The sequence below is a fragment of the Malaclemys terrapin genome, chromosome 6 (assembly GCF_027887155.1).
Source record: "Malaclemys terrapin pileata isolate rMalTer1 chromosome 6, rMalTer1.hap1, whole genome shotgun sequence".
Taxonomy (NCBI): Eukaryota; Metazoa; Chordata; order Testudines; family Emydidae; genus Malaclemys; species Malaclemys terrapin.
Window position 1 is genome coordinate 112698994 of NC_071510.1, and position 26456 is coordinate 112725449.

A 26456-nucleotide genomic window follows, 5' to 3' on the forward strand; every position below is an offset into this window, starting at 1 on the left:
TATGCCTTAAATATGACATCTCATGGCTGGATGAAATTAGTAATATTCTGACTGAGTACCATACATAAGCAGAAGCCCAAATGCATGGCTGACATCCAGCAAGAATTTTTATCCCAAAATGTGTAGTACAAATAGTACCGTAGCCATGACAACTTTAAAACAATAAAGCAGCATCTTGCAAGCAATTTTCACAATAAAGAGAAACTATTTTAGTCTAAGTTTGAAAAACATAGAAAAAAACATTTATATATGTGTATGTATATACAACATATTTTAGTTACACATGTGTAATCATACTGACCGAAAACCAACTCTTCGTGTGTAATGTAGGCAGTTCTTAGTGACGTGGGTCTGGAAGTGGACCGATCTGCAGATTGCTCCACATTCAGGACACGTATATGGAGATTTATGCTGATGAATTCTCTGGTGTGATGCAAAACTGCACTGGTTAGGAAGCAGCATCTGGCAGATATTGCAAGTCTTCTAAATGATAAACCAAAATAGATAAAACAAATGGTTTGGTTCAACTATATGCTTTCTTCTGTCAAACATTATAGTACATTTAAAAAAAAAATCTGTGTTATGGTTGTGATATTAACCAACAAGAGCAGGCAAATTCAGATGTAGGCCCTAGTCCTGGATCCCTTTGTACAATAGAGGCCTCTAAATTGGACATTCTGGGCCTGATATAAAGTCCCCTTTACACACCACTCTGGTACTGTGAAGGAGCCTAAAGGTCCATGTGAACTATATTTATGCCCTTAACTCAGAGTACCACAGAAAAATCTCCCCCACTAAAATAAACTTAAATATGGAGTGTTGTCTTTACTTTTAGATCTCCTTGCTTACGTTGTTTTTTAATTGTAACATCCACAGTGCCACTTAATTGTGTGTGGGGGAGGGGAAGGTCAATTAATTTTTTTTCTTTAAAAAGGTAGTTTTAAATATATTTACCCACAAGACCAGAGAATTGTGTATGCATTGTAAATATTGCACATGTAAATAAGAACTACATTTATGTAAAATATTTCTAAAGCTTTTCTTTGAAAAGGAGTCTCTGTAAGTGCAGTAGCCACTTTCCCAATCTCAAGCAATTAGTTTTGGTTTTCAGACTAAAAAAATAAATAAAATCCTTTAGTACATGCTGATCACCTGTCAAGTCAGAATCACTAGTACTTTCTGGCTGCTTTGTGCCATTCCAGTGATGGAATTCAAATGATGTAAATCAGATGTAAACACAGATTTAAATTGGGTTTACAGCTCCTTTCCATCACTGGAGAGGCCCAAAGAGGCTGAATGGTACCTGTGAATCTGGCCCACATAGGTTTTAGTTACATACATGCAAAAAAGCATCTCTAAATAGCTAGGCTACAATACTGGACAGATTTATGCTCAGTGCTTGACTTTAAGCACATGAGCAGTTCCAATGACTTCAACTGAACTATTCACATGCTTAAAATTAAATATTAGATGTTAAGTCTTTGCAAAACAGGATCCCTAATTCCTCTTTTTAATACTTTGTTTTTAATAACAAGCTGGTTATAATAAAATAATTAAAAAATTAATAATAATAAGTGATTGATCCAAGGCAGAAAGCTACAAGCCCCAAGCTGAAGCCTGAAATTAAACTAAAAACCAAAACCAGCACATCTCTTAGGTCCTACACTGTAAACCAAGCAATGATATACAGAAATAATGGATAGCTAATGTACAGGCTTCTGGTACTTTTTGGTATTTCTATTTTTTCTTCACTAAAAAAAATTAGAGTAAGGAGGTCATTGTCCATGAGGAAGTACAACTTTTAAAATGTTCAATTTCTGCTCTAATGGATTTTAGGGTCAATTTTTCAAAAGTGCCCCATGACTTTCAGTGGGACTTATGCTCTTGAGTGACTTAGGCACTTTTGAAAATAAAATCAAGCCTCCTAAGAGATGTAGGCGCTTTTGAAAATAAGACTTTTGAAAACTTTACCCGTAGATGTGCATGTTTTGCTAAAACACAAAACAAAAAATCCTCTATCAATTTGTCTTACAAATAGACTTACTGAATTACTGATTAAACAAAATTGTAATTATGAAATAATTCAATAGAGTGTGTTTATTCTTGCTGTCCCCCTCAAATGGTAGGCATGATATGAAAATGACCATCTCCTCCAATTCTGGACCATTTTCCTTTGAATAATTTTGTGTTTAATAGTAAAGTCCAAAGCTGTTCCTTCACAATATGTTGCAATTATAGTCTTAACAGTAGAATCAAAACAGCAATTCTAAACACAATAGTAGAATGTTATAAGTAGGGCCCTACCACATTCGCAGCCATGAAAAACACATCAGGGTCTTTTGTGTACAGATTTCACGGGAGACCTGCGTTTCTAAACTGGGGTTCCTGACCCAAAAAGGGACTGTGGGGGGTTGCAAGGTTATTTTAGGGGGGGTTGCAGTATTGCCATCCTTACTTCTGTGCTGCCTTCAGAGCTGGGCAGCCAAAGAGTTGCAGTTGTTGGCTGGGTGCCCAACTCTGAAGGCATTGCCCTGCCAGCAGCAGCACAGAAGTAAGGGTGGCAATACCATACCATGCTGCGCTGTTGCCTTCAGAGGTGGGCGGCTGGAGAGTGGCGGCTGCTGACCGAGGGCCCAGCTCTGAAGGCAGCAGCACAGAAGTAAGGGTGGCAATACCATACCATGCCATCTTTACTTCTGCGCTGCTGCTGGCGGCAGCTCTGCCTTCAGAGCTGGGCTCTAGGCCAGTAGCTGCCGCTCTCCGGCCACCCAGCTCTGAAGGCAGCACCACCGCCAGCAGCAGCGCAGAAGTAAGTGTAGCAGTAGCACAACTCCCCCTACAATAACCTTGCGACCCTCCAATAACTTCTTTTTGGGTCAGGATCCCTACAATTACACCACCATGAAATTTCAGATTTAAATATCTGAAATCATGAAATTTACCATTTTTAAAATCCTATGACCGTGAAATTGATCGAAATGGACCCTGAATTTGGTAGGGCCCTAGTTATAAGTAGCTTACATATGGTGCTGACTCATCGTTATTGGCAATTGCGTCTAGGCACCCATGTAAAGTTAGGGCCTAAACCTGCTCCCACGTAAGTCAGAGTTTTGATACTGACTACAAAAGAAGCAAGAACAGGCCCTTAATAGTTACTGTGAAAGATAACATTAAGGGGGTTATTTGTTTTTTAAAAGAATATTAGTAAATACCATGAACCAAAGTAATCCCGCAAACAATTTAACAGTTTGAGAATGTTACGCTTATTCTAACATGCAATATACTTTTTATTAATATTATGGTGATTCTCCACCAGGGTCACAGGCATGTTCCAGTAAGGATTGCTTATCTGAGTAGGATTGCAGGATCAGACCCTAAATATTTAAGGTGAAATCCTGGTTTCATTAAAGCTAATGGGAATTTTGCCTTTGACTTCAATGAGGCCAGTATTTCAGCTGTAAAGGAATTATTTTTTAAAGACACTATTTTGTACTACTCTCTAATTTTAGAAACCTGACAAGAGACAAAGTAAGTTCATTTTTATTCCTTTCATAATGCAGGATCTCAGTCTAAATGCTTTTGAGGACCCATGCAAACCTAGAAAAAAATTATATAAAGTTTTATTTTAAAGAAGAATGTTAACATGAAATATCTTTAACTCTACACTGAATTAGGGAGTTTATTTTTATGCAGCTCACTCTTAAACTTTACTTTATAACCTTGATGGCCCAATACGTTGGAACATGGGCTTGTTCTAAGCATGTGCCACAAAATTTCCTCATTTTACACACAAACACACACACACAAACTTTAAAAAGCCAAATATTTGTTCTTAATTGTCCCAACAAATAATTCCTGAAACACTGAATTATGACTTCCATTACTAATAGAACTAATGTGGGGTTTTAATTTTGTGTTCATCACAGGCTTAAGGACAAAAGCCTGACTAACCATAACTCTATTTAAAATGTTCTTACCACATTTATTGAGCTTCAGTACCACTGCCACAATTTATCTTTTGCCATCTACGTATTAACAAGCAGTAATACAATAGTGGAGAATCTGGAGTATTCTTTGATTACATAAGAAAATGGCAAAACAAAACTTCTTATTCCAATAATAGAAATATATGGATTTTTCATATTCCTTCCAAAGTATCTTTGTTTGCAGCACTACAAAAGAAAACCTGGATGTTACGCCACAGAAAAGCCATACACCATTACCAATCCCACTAAGTATTCCTCAATTTCAGAAGTGACAGCAAGCACTTTGCATAATTAGTCTACAACACTAACACTCCAGAATGTCACAAAACTCCAGCAATACTAGTTGTCAAAGTAGACAGTTTGCTACTTTAACAAGTGTAGAAAATATTTGTAATTGTAGCTGCTTACAAGAAGACACTACCAGGGAATTCTACAAGCCAACACTTCTGCTTAACACTTTATGTTGGGCTTAAGGTGGGCCTGAATTTCCATGTCTATCTTCCAACCCACATAAGAACAAAACATGTTTTTCTCAGTGTGACAAGCATTACATGTCTTCATTTAGGATCTAGGAGTCAGGAGGAAGAGGCTTGGGGGAAAATGGTGGTGAGGAGAAATAAAAACCCACAAGACCAGTTAAGTCATATTAAGGGGTATTGGCTACACAGCTTCCATGGGAGCTATGCAGTTATACCTCTAAGCCTATCTTACCTGAACATTTTATTACTTCAAGTTCACTATAGCACACTGGCACAATCCTGCACTTACACATGAGTGGGCCCATTGAGTTCAATGGGACTACTTACATGCGTAAAGTTAGGTCTTGTCTACACACTGTGGCAAATAACTCTAACCGGGTGTAATTTGTGAAGCATACTAATTGCGCCATCTGGGCCCTGCTGGCATGCTCTAAAAAGTACCTACTTTGCACTGACACAGTTCTATACTGCCATGTAAATAAGCCCTTAGTCACAATATTAGACACAAAGTCCATTTCTGGGGTGGTTTGTGTGGATCGTTCACAAAATAATACAGAAGAGTTCCTATAATATATGGAGAAGGACCTCCGTGTTCAAACAGTTGGGCCAGTGGGGTTTTTTGGATAGTTTTCTCTTTCCAAGAAATATTTTTAAAAAGAAAAAATTGTTATCTAGACTAAACCAAAACACAACATTTGAGCTACCTGCATTGCAAGAGTAGTTAAAAGGACACTGTGAAGATTGGTAACCCCCAAATAAGAGTTACTGTGCTTTCTATTTGTTTGCAAAATCCAAATAATTCCCTCATCCCCCCAAATCAATCCACCTTTTCCGACCTCCTCTCCACCCCCCACTGTTCCAAAAAACAAATCAGTGCTAGCAACCCACATTCTTGAGCAACTTTACAATAATAAGCCAGTGCTAGGTACAAGGAAGAACAAAAGTCAAAGAAATAATATTTCTCTTTCAAGTTTCTAACGGGATATTATAATCAGAGAAAAATTCAAAAATGATTAATAAATACCCACACAATGTCCTTCTGCAACAAACACTATTCCCACAACAATGCTTACAATGACTGATGACAGAGCACAAAAACATATCTTGTCAGAAAAATGAGATATACTGTTGTTACCTAAAGTGGCCGTGTTCACTAAAGCTGCTTTCATGTTGGGCATTCCATCTCAGTTGTAATACTACTGAATGTAATAATGCACACACATAAAAAAAGTGGTCAGAGAGGCTGAAACCATGTCTGACAAAGGAAAAAGACCACAATAAAACAAGAAAAATAATTCAGTTCTTTAAAGAGGATTTTGCAAACAACAGAGATTTATAACATTTAAAATCTATTTATTATCAGTGTCCTTTTAAAAAAAGAGAATTAAAATTAAAACTTTCTGCCCTTGCAGTGGCTTACTGAAATAATGGAGGCTGATGTAACTAAAATGCTTGGATTTTTTTCTTTGAAAACAGAATATCACATGGCCAGACACTAAGGCCTTGTCAACACTTAAACTTTTAAAGAGGTTTTGTTACCAGTTAGAGACAGCCATGTTGTTCATAAGTTATATGCAATATAGTCTAGTTTGCGTCCCCATAGCAGCTTTTCTGCCTTCACGACTGTATTTGAATGTCTGCACCTCTCATTCTGCCTACTCATGTTTATTCTGAGGAAATCTGGGCAGCTGTCCCATAAGCCTTAGCAGAGGAAAATGTGTCCAAAGGACATGCACACAGCACAGAATAGCAGCACATTAGGCAAGAACATCCTAGTTTAGGGACAACTGGGAGGAAATAGCACAAGCCACACCGATTATACAAACATGATTAGGTTGCTTCGCCCACCCTGGCAAAAACCACCAACAAAAACCCAGCATGATAGAGCAGCATTTTTTTTTCATGCTTTTCTGCTCAACTCTGTTCATTTTATCCTCACCGCATCCTCCCAGCCCACCCACACTCCACATGTCCTGTCTGATATGTAGCTTCTGAGCTCTCTGGGGCAGGGAATGTCTTCTTTGTTACTTGCTTTTACAGTGCCAAGCCCAATGGGGCCTTGATTGAGTAGGGTTCCTAGGCACTACCATAATATAAATAATAGTAATGGATTAGTTACAAAAACGCCAACTGTATGCCAGCCTAGGCCTCTGACAGGGTTAGCTGACCAGTTACGGAGTTTGAACTATGTGGCACGTGGGCACAAAATATATTAGAGTCAACCATGCCAATAACTGGTTAAATGCTTGGTTAAAAATTATAGTGGGACCTAAGGGTGAAAATTCATAATTCCATCTTCTTCACCCAAAGCCTGAGTAATCAGACTTTATGCAGGAATTTCTAAAGCATTTAAAGGGTGGGAATTCGCACATAGCAACCCACAGTAAGGCCATGAGATTTCACTGCAGGCCCTCTGTAACTATTATCCCAGCTAATAGCTGGAATAGCATCTGCTACTGTGTCACATAATCCACACAACCCTGGATTCAGTGTTCCCACACTCATCTACCTTTATATGCAGGGCTACTTGAGGTGATGTGTACAAAGTGTTGCTTCACAGACATCCCAGGAGCACAGTCCCACAATGAGACTTAAGTAATATGGAGGCCCTTGTAGAAGCCATCTGCATCTGTACTATCAGAGGTTTTCTTACTAAGTGCAAACGCTCAGCAAGTCTATCCCCGCCATTGCCCATAAGATGAAGACTGTTATACCACACTCCTGTCTCTGTCGATCTGAGTGTATTTACTGGCTTTCCATTCACACATAACAGGAAGTTGCAACATGAAAGCCAGCCAAATGCTTTGAAATACAGTAGAATCCTTTTTAATTGGCACACCCCAGGGAAAATCCAAATATGCCAATTAAGCAATGGTCTGAATTATCAGAGGCTTATAGAATACATTGTGCATTGGTTTATTTCACTTTTATTTAATAAGTTTTTATTTAAAGTATGCAATGTACACAACATTTTTAAAATACTATATTAAGATAAATTTGACTCATTTTAGCAACCATAAGAGAGAAAGAAAGCAGTAACAAGTAAACAAATGGGCACACAGCTAGAAATATATGCTAGCAAACACCATTTTTCACTCCTATTTTCAGAAGGCCCGCAAAACACAGCAGGCATATCATTTAAATAGTGTGCCATTTATTCATTGCCTAGAATCCCTGTAGCACCCAAATAAGCGCTTAGCACAGTTACGCACTACAATTAATAGAAATTGAGATCAAATCAAAGACACAATCAACCATAAGACAATCGTTCCCATTAAGTGAGAGTACTGTTAAGGAGGGTGCCAATTAAGTGGATTCCATTGTATATTTAAATTCCAAAGCATAAAAAAGAATCACTACAAATTCTCAGTGAATATCATTACCAATTTCAGTATCTCAGGGCACAGTTCTAAGAAACTTTGCTAAATCTTAATTTAAAAAACCTCACCACCCTTACAGATGTAAACTTTTAAAACCTGGATTGAGTAAAATTTTTCTAACAAAGTATACTCCAATTCTGAAAACAATGACATTCACTATTTTGTGCTTGCAGTTTTTTTTCTATTTTTAAAATATTTTTTCAAGCATTTATTACTTCACTCAAATGAGGTATGAATGTTTACGTGAAAGCAAAAAACATATTCAAATCTCCTATTCTTATTGCTGAAACACTGGAATTTAAACATAAGATACTCTACTTGTCCACTTGTGTCTGCAGCCTGCTGGAAATGTGTAGCAAGAGATGTCTCATCTTGGAAAACTTCATTGCACTCCAAACACTTTAGACTATGTCTACAGAGTTTTGATGGGTCTTCATCTAGAGGCATAGCTGGAATGATAGGTGTACTTGCTGGGGCTGATATTACTGTTCCAGTTATGCCAGACTGTATCTTGGTTACAGTATGGGTGCCAACTCCCATTGGGCTTTGAAGAGTAGAAGATGCTGCAGTATTGCTTGAAGGAGACGCTATCATTTGATCTGCTGGGACTGGTTTTAAAATCAAATGGGAGCACTGCATTACAACTCCTTTTTCCTTATGTCCACGAGCATGGGAAAGAAGACTGCATTTATTGTAGAAAACTAAATTTTTTGTACAATGGTTACATGTCACTTCAATTCGCACACTCCTCCTATCATAATGCTGTGTCAGACTCTTTTCGAGAGCAAACGAATCGCCACATTCCAAACACTTGTAACCACGTGTTGGTAATGTTATACCTGCATTGGCAGGAGGACTGAGGTTTGGGACGTAAACTGGGACGGGATTAACACTACTCAGCACCTTATTGAATGCTTCCACTACAGAACTCTGCAGAGATGATACCACCTGGACTCGCGACACTTTTTTAGAAGGCTGTGAGGCTGCTGCAGAAATTATTGCCTGCTTTATTTGTTGCTGAGGTTTTGTTAGCACTTGGCGGAGTTCAGAGGTGGTTTGAGCACCTTGAGGCAGAAGATTAAGGTTGGCAAGATGGACTGTCTTTGGCACAAGTTTAGCACTGGCAAGGCTTGATGCTGGCACCACAACAGTCTGCTGCTGTATAGCATTAGCGGCTTTAATAATGGCACTACTGGCACTTTGCACAGAAGCAGCAGATATTACAGTGGCTTTCACCGTAGTATTGTTAGCAAGCTTCAGATTAATAACTTGTGATCCTGCTGTTTTAACTGCTGAAACTGGGAGAAAGGCAGTAGCCACAGGTTTAATAGTGACCTGTTTTGGTGCAAGTTCTGCAGATGCAACTGCATTGGTGACAACTGCTGACTGGAGAGATGTCCTAGGAGGAGAAGAAAGAACAGCAGCAGAAGTTGGAGAGGATAGGAGAGATGTCATGGAAGCTACCATGGAAGCAGTTTGCTCTGGCTTTTTACCAGAGTCCAAATCAACTTCTGGCAACACCCTTGTAACTGTTCTCTTGATTTCCCCAGAGGACGTCTTGATGGTTTTTATGCGAACTTTTGGAATGGCTGGCGTTGACCCTGCAGGAGAAGATGGAGACCCTTTGCTGCTGTTTTCACTTGATACACTTCGGGGACTATCGGGTTGTTTTATAGATGGTTTTTTAGCACCATCAATAAGACTCTGAGATTCAGGTGATTTCTCAATAGCCCGGGGACTTTCATTCATGTCTTTTGGTAATGGAGAAGATTCTCTTGAAGTAGACTGTAATTCGTTACCGGTATCTGTAGCTGCCTTTTTAGCACTCAGTGCTGCAATTGCAGCAATGCATGAAGAAAGTTTTGCTGATGACTTTGCTTTGGACTGTGAAATGCTGGCAAGGTTTGTTTCACCTTTTTCAGTACCTAGTTTTCCATCAAGTACCCTGTTTTCAGAATTGTCTTTTAGCAATTTGTCCTCTATTTTTCGGGCTTTGAATGGTTCGTAGACACTTAAATTCACAGAGTTTGTTTCTGTTTCTCTTTTAACACCTTTGTTTTTATCTACATTACTTGAAGCTGGAATTCCAGGTTTAATCAAGTTTTCCCCTCCAAGCATCTTTAGTTTGTCATATTCCTGCTGAGAAACTGATCCTGTTAACACATTTGCTCTGAAATTTGCACGCATCTCTTCTTTATCTGGAGGATCATCCACCTCTATTTTTTCATCATCATCAAATTCTTCAGCACTTGAGATTGGGCTAAACTGGTTGAAAGCTGAGTCTTTCAGAGTAGCCTCAGAGGCTGACCCCTCCTCTTTCAGACACTTCCCTTCATCTTTACCAAAACTTTCAAGAGCAGATGCTGTTAGAAAACCATTATGTAAGCCATTGCCGGTGGAATGGTGGCCATCCTTATCCACTCCTTCAGAAGAATCAATATTACGTACATTTTTCACAATGACGCTCACACCAACATCTGAGGATGATGGCACATGAGAATCTTCATCTGTATGAGCATTCTGTTTTATGTGGTTTTCATGCTCATCATGTCCAGACTCAATAGCTGCTTTAGGATCAACCATGTCTGGGATGTCAAAGGCTGCAAGAAGGTCGTCAAAGTCGGGGGTCTTCATATCCCCCATGGTCATGTATTTGTTTGGCAGCAAATCTGTAAAAAGAGCAGAAAATCTTTATATCAGTACCTTAAACATTAAAACCATATTTTAATACAATATATATATTAATAAAAATAATGGCCCATACATAGTTTGCAAATGGTTTTGCGAAGTGTTACCACACTTATTTCATCCATGAATGTATAAAAATGTTATAAATCACAATTTCTTTTCAGAGATCAGAAATTATGCAATAGCTGTCCAGGTCCAAGCGAGCATGCCAAATGATTACACTGTGAGACCAGCACAAAAGAAGCCTTTGGGGATTATAATTTTCCCTTTTATTTTAGATTTACACTTTTCTTTCAAAAGCATCCTACTCCTGTGCTTAAAAACCAGACACCTCTACATTATGGAACTTAAAAACCTAGATCTCTTGCACATTTGTACTTTTCACGGTTAGTCAAACCACTGAACATATACAATGACTGTAGATCAAATGCACTTTTAAAAAATGGCATTGTTCCATCACACTATTCTCTATATGACCTCGATGTCCAGAATACTCACTTTCCAGTACAGCTGTGAAACAGGTTCCATCAGGATTAATTCCAATTTAGTATATATATTTAGGTTGATAAGTTCAGCTCCAATTAAATAGATAAAGAGTAGAAAGGGAGGTGTGTTGCCCACTATTTGACATCTACTGACTGAGACAAGATGGGTGATGTCATATCTTTTACTGGACCAACTTCAGTTGATGAGAGACAAGTTTTTGAGCTACACAGAGCTCTTCTTCAAGTCTGGGAATGGCACTCGAGTGTCATAGCTAAATACAAGATCAAACTATTGGGTGACAATCTTGAGTACCTTTCCCAGACCTGAGGAAGAGCTCTGTGTAGCTCGAAAGCTTGTCTCTGTCACCAACAGAAGCTGGGCCAATAAAAGATATTACCTCACCCACCTGGTTTCTCTAATACATTGGGACCAACATGGCTAGAGCAATACAGCATATCTAGTGACTGAATCAATTAAGGTCATGAGGTCTTTGCAGTACTGGGCATTTGAACTGTCTTCACAGTAAACAGTTAACCTCAGTAAGCTATTTCCATGCTATTTTCAGTCACCCACTATGGCCCCGAATCCTGCAAAGATTTACACACATGCTTAACTTTATGTACTGTGAGTAGTCCCATTGTTAAGTACTTTTGTTATGGTGGTTGCCCTTTGTTAACTGTAACACTGCCCTGCAATCTTTTCTTTTTCTCTGCAAGAACTAAGCAGATTGAAATTCCTTTGAGTTTACAAAAGGGTGGGTTATTAATTAACTGCTCCCAGAATATTTTCACAAGGTTAGAGTATGAGGAGTACCTGTAAAGGTCCTTTTGCCCCCCTCTACTCTAGGGTTAAAATCCTGTTAATTGAACTTCTTTTAAACACATATCATACCAACATTGTTTGCCTGATCAGTGGATGTAATGCAGAAACATTTTTCAGATGGTCTTTAAACAAACACATCCTAGACTAGACTAGACTTCATCTGATGAAGTGGGTATTCACCCACGAAAGCTTATGCTCCAATACGTCTGTTAGTCTATAAGGTGCCACAGGACTCTGTCGCTTTTTACAGATCCAGACTAACACGGCTACCCCTCTGATACTTGACATCCTAGACTAAAATACCGTATTGACCTCATCTGTAAAGTAATGATATCTGGTCTACACTGGGCAGACAAGCCAGTTTTCTCTAATGAAAATGGAACATTTTTGGCTATAAGGAAGCAGACCCTGAGATTGTAACAAAGCAGCAAAAGCTTTCTAATCTCAGGGTTTGTCCTGGGAGCTTCAGATGGACAAAAGTTCAACTACAGCCTTTAGAATACCTAGTGCTGGGGATAGATCTGCCTTGTGCAAATTCATAAGCACCTGAGAAGAATCTTAGCTAAGGCCTTGTCTACCCAGAGGAAACTTACCAGTACAGCTATTCTGAAATACTATAGTTATTCTGCTATTGCTAATCCAGTATAATTTAACTATTCTAGAATAACTCACCCATGCAGACACTCTATTCCAGAATAAAAGTGATTTAGCCTGGAATAACTACTCTGCTTCCAAAGTACTTTTGGAAGCAGAGTAGTTACTTCAGAATAAAGTCATATTTATTTCAGAACAGTGAGTCTATGCAGAGATTTTTCATTATAGCTGCCTGTCTATTTCCCCATGCACACAAGTCCAAACTCTCTGAAAACCTGATATGAAAGAGTCAGAAGCTTGAACTTAGTGGCATGCTTACTTCCTGTGCAGGATAGGCAGAGGGTTCTGCTTGCTATCATTAAAGCAGCTTTTGACAGGATAAAATTAAAAGGGAGTACTGGGTCCTGTCACATATAGTTAACAAGAGCAGTGATGGTTCAGACAATGCTGCCACATCTGCAGGAGGGGTCAGGGCATGGGCTCCCCCCTGAGACAGAATGAAATACTAGTGACATGTTTATTGCTTGTGCTCCAGTGCTTTGATGGGCACATGGTATGGAGAACAAGCTGCTACTTACTGAACAAGGGCTCTCTGGCTATAACTTCAGCACCTTGCACTATCAGCGAGCATCATCCATGTATCACTAGGGGAAATCACACATTCCTCTTTATTTCTATTTACCAGAAATCTTCACTCACTGCTCACTTAACTCCTTCCATGAATACATATACCTGGCCTAAACATAATACCTAGACTTCCCTTCCCATCTCAGGCCATGGTCACAGCATAGGTATTTGGGGTGGAAAGAGGAAAGAAGCTTGCTTATTGAATTCTGGCCCTTGTATGTAAGGGGAACAATAAAATGGCTTTGCAGGGGCTCCAGCTTTGTTAGCGTTAACCCTGAACAAAATATAACATCACAGATAGTTAAAATACAACTGGAAGATGTCTCTGTTGGAAGGACAAAGTAGTTCTCAACTATTTCACTGACAACCCAACTAGAGAAAAACAGGATGTTGGGCAAAATTCATAGGATCTCCTAAAGACCATATACACAAATTTTGGTTTCCAGTGGAATTTAAAATATCTTACTCTCCCCATGGAGAGATATCACTAGCCAGCTGCTCAGATTAGGTTTATTGAGGCACACTCAGGACGTGATACAAGTAAAATAAAATAAGTTATTAAACAAAAATAAAATAAACAAATTTACCAGGTTATTGTGGTGGTGGCAGTGGTGGTTGGATTTTTCTTTTTGTTTGGGGGACTGTTTGTTTGGTTTTGAAGGGGGGAAATGGGATAGGACTGCTTGAATGGGTTTTTTTTTCCTTTCTTTTTTTAAAACAATAATTCTGCATACAGGAACTACAGCATGCAGCTCTGTGACTATTCAATAGCTTTCCTGCCTCTCTGGTGCTTCCATCTGTACTGAAATATCCAAAACATGTTGTTTCACGCCTTTATCCTCAGTACTTTATCGCCACATAATCAGCCAGTTGGGCTAGCCCATGCCTATATCTTCCATTTCTGGTATACCAGGAAAATTCAAAGGTCTGAGCTTAAGGGGATGTAAACCAGTGCAGCTCCACTGAATTGACCTGTCCACTATCTTTCTCAACTTACCACAAAAGAGAGCCTATGTATGTGTAGAGCAATAAAAATGTAAAACCAGGACAAGACTTTTAAAAGTTTAACAGAGACATTAGGCCCCATCCCTGTTTCAGCTGTACTGATGCTACTCACTGCTACAGTTCTCTTGAGGTATTTAACTGCAAAAGCTGAGAATTCTGCTCTTCACCTTAAATTTGACACTTAGTTCAAACTCTGCTTTTTGACACCAGTTCAGTAAAAAATGATTCAGGATCTAAAAATGAATCTATACTAAGGCTTCAGCCACCATTAAAATCTGTTTGGCTTAACTAGTTTTAGAAACAGAGAGTAGAATTTTAGAAAAATGTCCCCCATGTAGAACAGCCCTACAAGTCTTGTCTTGGGCCACATCTGGAAGAAATCATCATTACTTTGAAGAATGACAGATTATGTTCCAGGGATCACCCGGAAGGGTTCCCCAGACCATAGTTAGAAAAGATGATGGGGATAGGGGACAGGACTACATTTCAGATAATCAAGGCTGAGTTGCAACAGAATTGTTTGCTTGTGACATTTGAACATTTGTGTGCGGTTTCTGTAACTCATTTTATGTTACCAGATGACTGGGCTCCCTTAAAAGTTTTTCAGATATGTTGAGATGTGATTTTTACAGATGAACTGACCATCCATCCTGAGATGGGCTACAGTCTTGTTATAGTAAGTACAAGTGTTTGGGAATAAAATAATGCATGTCTAATAGCTGTGTTTGGTGCCCCGATACACTGGTGATGGACACCTTCAAAAGGCAGGCAGATAATATAAAAGTCTAAAGACCGGGGAAATTGCCATTTTGTCTGTACAGTGACTTGAGGGTCCAACCCTGCCACTTTTGGAAACCCACATGTCTACCATTCAGCTGATAGCTACAAGTATCAGGAAGGAAGTTTCCACCCACCACCCCATCCACACTGCATCCAGGACTGCACCTATGTCCAGATATCTTACTGATGCTTGGGTATTTACATGCCTCTGAAACATCAAGCATAGGCCATTTCTGGAGACAGGATACTACTGGGTCTGAGGTATCTTTGGTTTGATCTAATATGGAAAACCCTATGTGCTATGAAAATCAGGAGACAACCTTGTGCAGCCCAGGAATTTAGCTCTCATGTGGCAGGCAGTCATCTGAGAAACCCATTTGCAAGTCTACTTGTAATAGGATTTGGGTAGCCTGGGAGCATCAGCACTTTTACTGTACACCACTCTTGGCGAACCAACAACTAGCCATTCCATGGCAAGATATGGCTGATAGTTCAGTGGAATTGATTGCTCAGCAGACAAACAAATGAGAGAGGCTGGAGACTTTCCCAGGGGTTTAAAGGGAAGTTTTAATATAAATTAGAATTTTCATATTAAATGTTGCAAGTATTTAATCTAAGCAATTTTTATTTTGTACACAAACCCTGACAAAACTTTTTTTTAAAAAAATAGTAACCCTGAAATTCCTCACTACTAAATAAGCTCAGCCATCACCACACTACGTTTACACCACAATAACCTGGTAAATTTGTTTATTTGTGGTTTACTGACCACCTCAGGTCAGTTCAGTTGCCATGGACTTTGCAAATGCTACTGTGGCGGTAAATAATCTGATAGAAGAGACTCTGGACATCCATGTTGGAAACAGTACACAAATAAGTGAACACAGCTAGAACTTTCAAGGACAGCCTTTAGTGGACCTATAATCCATGTTCTAATAGCTATTAGAAAGACAAAAGAATATCAGATACCACCATCATGTTTAATACATAGGAATGATGTAGCCAATAATGTCAAATACTGCGCTGAGGTCAAAGGGGAAAATAATGTAGTGTAAGGGAGCCAAGATCAGAGCAGTGGAGACTGACCACAATAAGGAGTGTAGTTTCAGTGCTAAGGAAGAGGCAGGAGATATTGAAATGGATTGAGGATGTGGTAGGAAATGACATCATTAAAAGATAAGATCACTACTTCCTGTATTGTACTGAGAAAGAGTAAGCAACACATCGTTAACTTGGGGATGGGTGGTGGTTTTGTTTTGGAGGCCAAAAATGGTATGATGGCTGTAATTTTGAGAATTAACAGTGTCCTCAAAAAAAGGAATAGGGAATGACAGAGGTGACGATAAAGAAAACTGGGTAGAGAAGAAATGGTTCTCTTTGTAGGACAGATGTCATGTGATGAAGGCAGTGGCACCAGAAAAAGAACAAGTTGCCGATAGCTACAGGAGATAAGAATTAAAAGGGTTTTCACAAATATAGCAGAGAAAGGAGAATACTTCCAGTGAGAAAAAAGAACCCTATGAAATGAGGACGACTAAAAATGGCAAGACGTGAAATCAGTTTAAACATCTGTCTTTAACAAGAAAAAGAAAGTTTGGACAATTAGGAAATAATAAAGAGGTTGTAAAAATACCTATGAATTAGAACAGTCGATTAATCGCAGTTAATTCACGCGTTAACTAAAAAAAAATTAATCATAGTTTTAATCACACTGTTAAACAATAGAATACCAATTGATATTTATTAAAATATTTTTGGATGTTTTTCTACATTTTCAAATATATTGATTTCAATTACAACACAGAATACAAAGTGTACAGTGCTCAGTTTATATTATAAATAAAATAAAGTATTTTTCAATTCACTTCTTACAAGTACTGTAGTGCAATCTCTTTATTGTGAAAGTGCAACTTACAAATGTAGATTTTTTGTGTTGTATAACTGCACTCAAAAACAAAACAATGCAAAACTTTAGCGCCTACAAGTCAACTCAGTCCTACTTTTACTTCAGCCATTCGCTAAAGACAAACAAGTTTGTTTACATTTACAGGAGATAATGCTGCCCACATCTTATTTACAATGTCACTGGAAAGTGAGGACAGACATTCGCATGGGACATTTGTAGCCGGCCTTGCAAGGTATTTACTTGCCAGATATGCTTACAATCCTTGTAATCAAAACTAAATATATATAAATAAATATAACGTGAACACTGTGCACTTTGTATTCTGTTATAATTGAAATCAGTATACACCTCTACCTTGATATAACGCTGTCTTCGGGAGCTGAAAAATCTTACCACGTTATAGGTGAAACCGCATTATATCGAACTTGCTTTGATCCACCGGAGTGTGCAGCCCCGCCCTCCCCCCGGAACACTGCTTTACCACGTTATATCCGAATTCATGTTATATCGGGTCGCGTTATATCGGGATAGAGATGTATATGAAAATTTACAAAATATCCAAAAATATTTAAATAAATGGTATTCTATTACTGTTTAACAGTGCGATTAATCACGCGATTAATTTCATGATTATTTTTTTTAATTGCACAATTAATCACAATTATTTTTTTAATTGCTTGACAGCCCTACTATGAATAAAAAACAGGAATTAGAGAGAAAACAGGGTGGATAAAAACCAAGCTTTTAAAAAAAATCAAATCTGGATTTTTATTTAAATTAAATGTTTTTTAAATCAACCTATTTAAAATTAATTTGCAACCGACAACCTATATTATGGCCTAAGCTTCTTATATTAAAATTGTGTAAATTAAATACAAAAAATTAGCATTCAACACTGAACTGGAGGAAGTCACTGGCTAAGCACCTGGAATCAGATTGTTGAAATGCTAAATCAGCTTTTGACAGCAGTAGCCTCTTTTGCAGAGCACAGAAAACAATGTATTTGTTTATTCAACTAGTTCAATTCAATGATTAGTTCATTCAAAGTTAAGAAACTAATTGGGATTTATTTTCCTCTTCCAGTCTATGGGGGGAAAAAACTAGGTGTGAGAGGATGAGATCTACTCGTTTTAAAATCTCAAAGGACATCATGACCAGAAACAATCAGTTCAATTCATTAACTATAGACAATACTTCCTTTGTTTAATAAATCAGTTAGTTTACAATGCAAAGACATCTTTCATAATTTTTTTTGTTATGTATGCAGCATATTTACGGTAGTTTTATTTAACAAAAAGATTTAAAATACCGGTGTTGTGCATTTTTAATTGATCTGAATTTCTATCCAACTAGAGCTTGACACGATCACATGTTAAAAATTAACCATCTAGTAAATAGGAAATGCATTATTCACCATTTTCTAACATACACAAAATGTAAAAATTAAAATTTGAATAAATATAACCTACGCTTTATGTAATAGCTTAATTAATGTGTATAGATAGTGTATCCTCCTGCTTACCAAAAAGAAGGATCAAATTTAATATGAAGGCTACATTTAGTTCCCAATCAAAATGTTTTAACAGTTAACAACTAATGTGAATTAACCTTTCTTTAGGAAAATAACTAAAAACTACAACTTCAAAAGAGGATTAGAATTAATTATTTAAATCATGATTAAAGTAAGTGATTTGAAATTGCTTTGATTTAAATAAATTCACTTCTTGAAAATAATACACAGTTGTACCTCACTAATTCATACTTTTCTAATCTGCATTTCTTGATTCAGAATAATTCACCTTCTCAGTAAAGACTGTTAGCAGAGTATTGTACTCAAGATTTTATTACTTTTACAAAACATACTGGTGTACTGTAGCATACAAACAAACTACACTTGTCAGGCATAAAAAGTACATTTTGAAATAACAGTATCCTTGTTTTATTGTTTGTGCACTTAATGACAAATTTACAAAATTAATTTATTCAAAAGTATAGTTGCAGCCATCAGTGCGAATTACTGAATTCCAATGTATTCAAATCTGTTGGTCCAAATGACATACATTAGTGTTAAGGAAAGTATAACTTACCGAATCACTGACAATTATTTTTGAAAAGCCAGAGAATTAGGGAGACATTGAAGATTAGAAACACTTGTTTGTCTAGTTGTCAAAAAAGATAAGAAATGTGACCCTAATAATTGAATCTGGAAAGTGTGATTTCTATCCCTAATGAAAAAAAATGGACCAAATACAGTTAAACCTATAGTAATCGACCACTCAAGCACCAACACAAAAGGTCGTCTCTTAAAAGAGGTAGACTTTTAATGAAGAGGGCTGAGAATTCTATTTACAAAAATTAATTTAACCCTACAAAAAAATTAAATTATATAGATGATACCAAAATACCAATAATCTGCTAGGGCTGTCGATTAATCGCAGTTAACTCATGCGATTAACTCAAAAAAAATTAATCGCGATTAAAAATTAATCGCAATTAATTGCTGTTCTAATTGCACTGTTAAACAACAGAATACCAATTGAAATTTATTAAATATTTTGGATGTTTTTCTACATTTTTATATATATTGTATTCTGTGTTGTAATTGAAATCAAAGTGTATATTATTTTTTATTACAAATATTTGCACTGTACAAATGATAAACAAAAGAAACAGTATTTTTCAATTCACCTCTTACAAGTACTGTAGTGCAATCTCTTTGTCGCGAAAGTGCAACTTACACATTTACATTTTTTTGTTACATAACTGCACTCAAAAATAAAACAATGTAAAACTTCAGAGCCTACAAGTCCGCTCAGTCCTACTTCTCATTCAGCTAATCGCTAAGACGAACAGGTTTGTTTACATTTACGGGAGATAATGCTGCCCTCTTCTTATTTACAATGTCTCCAGAAAGTGAAAACAGGTATTTGCATGGCACTTTTGTAGCCAGCATTGCAAAGTATTTACGTGCCAGATATGCTAAACATTCTTATGCCCCTTTATGATTCGGCCACCATTCCAGAGGACATGCTTCCAAGCTGAAGACGCTCATTAAAAAAATAATGCATTAATTAAATTTGTGATTGAACTCCTTGGGGGAGAATTGTATGTCCCCTGTTCTGTTTTACTTGTAACTATCTTCCGACGCCGGCTACAATAGTGCCATGTGAACACCTGTACTCACTTTCGGGAGACATTGTAAACAAGAAGTGGGCAGCATTATCTTCTGCAACTGTAAATAAAGTTGTTTGTTTAAGCAATAGGCTGAACAAGAAGTAGGACCGACTGGACTTGTAGGCTCTAAAATTTTACATTGTTTTATTTTTGAATGCAGGTTTTTTTGTTTACATAATTCTACATTTGTAAGTTCAACTTTCATGATAAAAAGATTGCACTACAGTACTTGTATTAGGTGAAGTGAAAAATACCATTTCTTTTGGGGATTTTTACAGTGCAAATACTTGTAATAAAATATAAATATAAAGTGAGCACTATAAACTTTGTATTCTGTGTTGTAATTTAAATCAGTATATTTGAAAATGTAGAAAACATCCAAAAATATTTAAATGGTCTTCTATTATTGTTTAACATTGTGATTAATCGCGATTTTTTTTTAATTGCTTCACAGCCCTACTTTTAAAACATTTAATACAAATGCTCATATTATTGTAAAAAACTATTTTAATGTTAAAAAAGTCACCTGTAGCTGAAAAACTGACTTAACTGCATGTTATCCTACACATATAATAGATGAAATAAAAACATAGTTTGTTATTTTTAAACAGCTGTTTTGGATGTCAGTATAAAAATATAAAGGAATGTACAGCACCTAGTCCTGGATGACGACTAGGGTTCCTACTCACTACTGCAATAAAAATAAAATAAAATAAAAAACACAAAATTAGGCAAAGTGCAGAGCCCTGTGCACAAACTATGGTGCCCATCCAGTTATTTCACCCACTCAGATTTCTGAGCCCATGTAGAGCCCTGTTGACTTCAATAGGTCTCCACACCAGTGCAGAGTATGTCTGTGTGGAACAGCTTGAAGGACCCAGAGTCATGTGTATAAAGCGAGTTTAAGGACACTGTAGTTCAAAGACAGCAGCTGCCCTTAGGGAAGGCGCTGTTGTATTGGGACCAATCCTGGGCAGTTTCAAATCATAATGAAGGGTGGTTTCTTAAAAGAGATAACTGAAAATTGTAAAATGCTTGATGTAGTTATAAATGTGGCTTTTAACACAGGCTTCACAGTAATAAGAGACAAAATTAACAGATAACTGAACCATCAGCAATAAGCAGCATCAAAGAAACATGATTTTTTTTTCTTTTTCTTTTGTTAAACAGAATTACAAAGTTACTAAAGAGAATGCAGCATCAGAAATGCAAAAGGCAGAAGTAGCCCCTGAGCCTAAGTTTCTGGCTCAGGGATGGGAGGAATTTCCTATTTATAACCCAGTACAAAATTTATTGCAAGCAGTGGGCTGCAGCATATCTGCTAATGCCTAGCGCTGTGGCATAAGCCCCTCAGACACACCACGTGGGATTCAAGGCACAGGCACCGACTCCGTGCTCAGCACCCACCGGCAGCTCCCCGCCCAGCTCATCTCCGCCTCCTCCCCTGAGCACACCGCGTGCCCGCTTTTTCTCCCTAGCTCCCAGCACTTGCACCGTGAAACAGCTGTTTCGCACAACTTGGAGGGAGGGAGGCGGAGGGGAATGCTGCGCGCTCAGGGAAGAGGCAGGGCCAGGGCGGAGATTTGGGAAAGGGGTCCAATAGGGGCAGGGAGGGGGCGGAGTTGGGGCGATGACTTTGGGGAAGGGGTTGGAATGGGGGCGGGGCAGGGGCGGGGAAAGAGTGGAGTCGGGGCAGGGCCAGGGGGGCGTGATCTCCCACCGGTGCCGGGGAAAGTTGCTGCCTATGATTCAAGGAAGTACGAAGAACAGTGAAACAAGCATTTAAAACTAATTTTTTACTAGAAACTCACACATGCTTACAGAGATGTGCAGGGGTGTGTAAAATAGGGTGACCAGATCACTGATGGGAAATATCGGGACGTGGGGGGGGGGGGGAGAAGGGAGGATATCGGGACGCGCAGAGGGGGAGGCGGAGCTGCTGCCCCTCTCCCCTCCCCCCCCCCAGGGCACACGCGGCATGTCCCGCCGCCCAACGGGGAAGGAGCCGCTGGAGCGAGAGGCGCGGGGCTCCGGACCCCGGCAGCGGCGGGGGAGAGCGACTCAGGGCCGCGCGAGTGGGCACATAAAGTTTATCGGCTTGGGGGGACCCCGGCCAGCTCCTCGCCCTGCCCTGTAGGGGGGTAGCGTCCCCACCCCGCTCCAGCATGTTTCGCCGGCCGCCGCAGGCCAGGTAAGGAACCGAGTCCCTCCTCCCCCTGGCTCCTCAGCTGAGCGGCATTCCTCCTCCCTCCCAGGCTTGCTGCTGGAATGCCGGCGCAAGCCTGGAGGGAGAGGGTGGTGGCCGGCTTCCAGTTCCTGCGGCTTGTGAGTACGGGCACCGGGCGGGCAAGGGGGGCTGGCAAGGGAACTGCTCCCCGAGGAGGGTGATGGGGGGCTCAGCTGAGGAGCCAGGACAAAAGGGGAGGGGGCGACTCGGCTCCTTACCTAGCCTGTGGTGGCTGGTGCGACATGCTGGCGCGGGGCGGGGAGCCGGCCGGGGTCCTGTCCAAGCTGATAAACTTTACATGGCCACTCGTGCGGCCCCGAGCTGCTCTCCCCCGCCGCTGCTGGGGTCCGGCGCCCCCGCTCTACCTCCTGGGGGAGCAGCCCCCTGGCTAGCCCCCCTTGCCCGCCCAGTGCCCCTACTCACCAGCTCCAGGAACTGGAAGCCGGCCACCACCCCCTCCCTCCAGGCTTGCCGCCATTACAGCAGCAAGCCTGGAAGGGAGGAGGAGTGCCACATGCATGGGGAAGAGGCGGGGCCAGGGCGGGGATTTGGGGAGGGAGCCAATGGGGGATGAAGAGGGTGGAGTCGGGGGGGGGGCAAGAGCCCTTCCGAGAGGGCAGAATTGCTTGTTTGTCCAGTGTCCCGACCGCACGTTGGTCGGGATGCGGGACAAACAAGCAAATATCGGGACAGTCCCGATAAAATTGGGACGTCTGGTCACCCTAGTGTAAAATAAGAACCTATGCTGCTTTCCTTTTTAATACACCACACTGTGGCATGCCACATCATAACAAGCCGCCTGTAAACAGAAAATTGTCCACTGTGGGGGAGGTTAAGTGTAGTCCATGGGTGACAAAATCAATGTCTGGAGTACAACCAGGAGGTTGTATGCAGTACAGAAATGTGCCAAGAAAATGGGGGAGGAGGGAATGCCTGTGCAGTTTCTGAGAATCTATATTATCGTGTGTGTTTACATGTAGTTCCTGGGTAGATGCATTCAGAACAGCCTACGAGTGCTGTACAGTGCTGTAGGGAGACAATTGTGAAGCATCCTGTTGATTCCCTCATGAATTCTGATCCAATCCTGGGCACTGAAGCAGCACTTTTTCCCTGTAGTAGGGACCCCAGATAGGCAGACAATTTTCAGGGAAGGGTTTATTTCCCAGGCCCTCCTCTATAGGTCAACAGCCCACTCCACTTGTACATATGCTGCTCTGTCAAGGAACACCTCTGTCTCAGACACAGCTGTCTTGCCACCAGCAGCTTGGAATAAAATCCCCCTTCGCCATTCTGGGACTTCTAGGATTGGTGATGTCCTCAGGAATGTGGAATGCCTGAAAGTATAGAGAAGGTTTATGTAGAAAACTGCACCAGCCCTTCAACAATCCCCAAAAGGCCAAGGAGCTCTGTAATTTTTAAACAAAATCATAGTAAACTGTAACTTACCACTGTCTGTGCAGTCTTTTCACTCTGATTAACTGAATTTTGTCTAAGGAGCTTCTGCGAGCTGAGGCATTCCTCTCAGAATCTACACGATCTCAGTTTACAAAGGATCATTTTTAGCTTGTTGTTTCACGAGGCACTGAACCTCTCTGGGAAGCACAAACAATAATACACAGTCTGATATCTGCTTTTAGACTCTTCCAGCTTTGATGGTCCTTCAGTGTCTGATGGTCCTGCCACCTCAGCAGCATGGGCCCACTCCAGCAGGCCCCTAGGATGCAGAACTGTCACAGACCAGTCCAAGCAGAAGTGTTTCTGGACATTCTGGACCAACAGGCAGGTGCAGTCTCAGAGGGAGAAAGATTTGCAGCAAGTGGAAAGACACAGACAGGCTGCAGAGCGAGAGGACAGAGTTTCAGCACATAAGGGAGGTTTGCAGCACAGTTTCTGGAGCAGGAATATCAGCTGAGGAAGAAAGATAGAGCTCAGTCGAAAGATCTGTTCGAGACCTTATCCTTATAGCCATCAGAATACAGCCTCTTACTGCACCTGCACCACGGCCGGAGTCTCCCTCCGTGGTTCCATGTGCTGCAGACCAGGAACACTTTGATCAATTCCATGGTTGGCTGGCCCATGCAATCAGGACTTAACAGCAGTTGGACAGGGCAAATCTACTGCATGCAGATCTCCAGCCCACGCTGGCCCCCTCCTCCTTGCATACATACAACCACTTGCTAACCTCTGCCCCTGTGAACAGCTCCACCCACCTGCTGTGGCACCAAGTGCACACTAAAGGAGGAAAAATGGCAAAGGAGAATGGGGGGCCAGGGACACTCAACAGTAGGAGTTGATAGTGCAACCAGTTCCAAACAATTTGGTTTAATATTGTGTGTTTCTAATAAATCTTCAAAAAATAAGGGTTATTTTATTAAGAAATTTTATTGGCATCACTGCATTATATCATGTAATGTGTACTTCAAATAATAAAAGATTATCACATAAAAAGGGACAACTGGGAAGTTGTATGCAATCATTATTTCTCAATAAATTTCTCTACATCAAGCCATACTCTAAAATCCAATGCTTGCCACTTCATAAGCTGTCATGATATTCATAACTACAATGCATGGCAATCAACCTCACACATACATTTCATTGCAAGATGTAAAGACTGTACAAGCATATTCATAAACCTAGTATTCTCCCTCTTCCATTAGAACCATGAGTCCATGATGTGGGAGCACCAAGCATTTCTGATTTGTGTGCCTAGATGCATCCTGTCCTAGCTGTGATAGGTGGACTTTCTGGTTGAGTGTACCAGTTCAGCAATCTATTACTGTAATAGCTCCATTGACAGGCACATGGCTCACCTTTGGCTTCACAAGTATTATGAAGAGCACAGCAAGCCACAATAATATGGACAGCATTCATGACAAAGGCTTCCAAATGTGTCTGTAAACAGTGCCAGCGGGATTTCAGTCTGCCAAATACACATTTAACTGCCATTCTGCATCTGCTAAGAATGTAACAATGTTCTTTTGCTGGTCCCTCTGAGATCAGGATATGGTTTCATACCCAAGGCAAAAGGGGATATGTGGGGTTCCCCAGGATAACAGTGGGGACAGTAACTCCATTTATGACAATGTCATTTGGTGGGAATAGTATCCCAGTCTACCGTAGACTCCTGACCACTGGAAAACCATGGCATCATGAACTTTTCCAGGGTAGCCCACACTGGCATCCATAAATTGGCCTCTGTGGTCCACAAGGGCCTGCATAATAACGTAGACCCCTCTGCAGTTTATGTACTCACATGTTCCTTGAAGAGGGCAAACAATGGGCACATGAGTTCAGTCAATGGCCCTGGTGCAGTTTGGAAACCCCATTCTCCCAAAACCACCAGTTACTTCAGAAATATTGTTTTGGCCTGTTTGGGTAAACCACATGCCTGATTGGCTCCGAAACCTCCATGAACACTTTACCCACAGCTGACTTTCCAACGCCGAACTGGTTAGTGATGGACCTGTAGTAGTCTGGGTTATAAGCAGCTTTCAGACTGTTATAGAAACCCACTTCTTGACTCGTATGACCACCCTTCGGCATGTGCTGTGATGCTGGAGGGTAGGGCAAGCTGCTCACAAAGCTCCAGAAATTTAACTTTCTTCCTGCGGAAGTTCTGGACCCACTGTTGGTCATTCCAGGTTTGCATGATGATGTGATCCCATTAATCTCTGCTTGAGGCTGGGCTCCAGGAATGCGTATCTACACAGACATCAACAGCTACACCAAGAGCCACAAGCAACATCAGCCAGTTTCATTTTTCCATGTCTATCATCCTCCTCCTCCACCATAATCTGCTGCCAGAATGTCCAATGGCATCTAATGGATGCTCTGCCCATTTGCTGAAACAGGAGTGAAAGCGTAAGCAAGAGCAGCTCTTCAAATGGTGGCTCCTCCCAATGTTACTGCTTCTGTTGCCGGGAGAATGCAGACCCAAAAGACAACTTGGCAGGATCTGTTGGGAACTTCTTGTACATGCATGGTGAACTGCCAAGTTTTCCTATGCTGCGCAATAAACCAAAGCCTAAAGCAGCCACATCTGGAGAGAGGGCAACGAAGCCTGGGATATAGTGGTTTGACTCAGGTCTAACTCAGTACTGCAGTTTGGAAGCTGGAGCCCTAGGTTTGAGGCCCAGCTCCAGAAATTCTAAACCTAAAATCAATATGCAGTGTGGATGCTCAAGACCTGAGCTTGCAAACCCAAGGTTCATAGACTAACCCTGGGCTTACATTGCAGTGTAGACATACCCTGAGGGTCAATACTGGACTGCAAATTAATCTTAGTTTTGCAGTGTGATT

General features: G+C 40.3%; 1 protein-coding gene across 4 annotated transcripts in view; it reads right to left on the reverse strand.

The window, feature by feature from the left end:
- The window catches only part of ZNF532 (zinc finger protein 532), an 86636-nt gene that overhangs the window by 28604 nt on the left and 31576 nt on the right, over positions 1 to 26456 (reverse strand). For all 4 annotated transcript variants that reach the window (XM_054032705.1, XM_054032702.1, XM_054032703.1 and 1 more), the window contains 2 exons: positions 8164 to 10514; positions 302 to 483 (listed from right to left, as the gene is read on the reverse strand). In XM_054032705.1, the coding sequence (XP_053888680.1) occupies positions 302 to 483; positions 8164 to 10494 (2513 nt within the window). In that variant the 5' untranslated portion in view covers positions 10495 to 10514. The remainder of the gene's footprint in view (positions 1 to 301; positions 484 to 8163; positions 10515 to 26456) is intronic.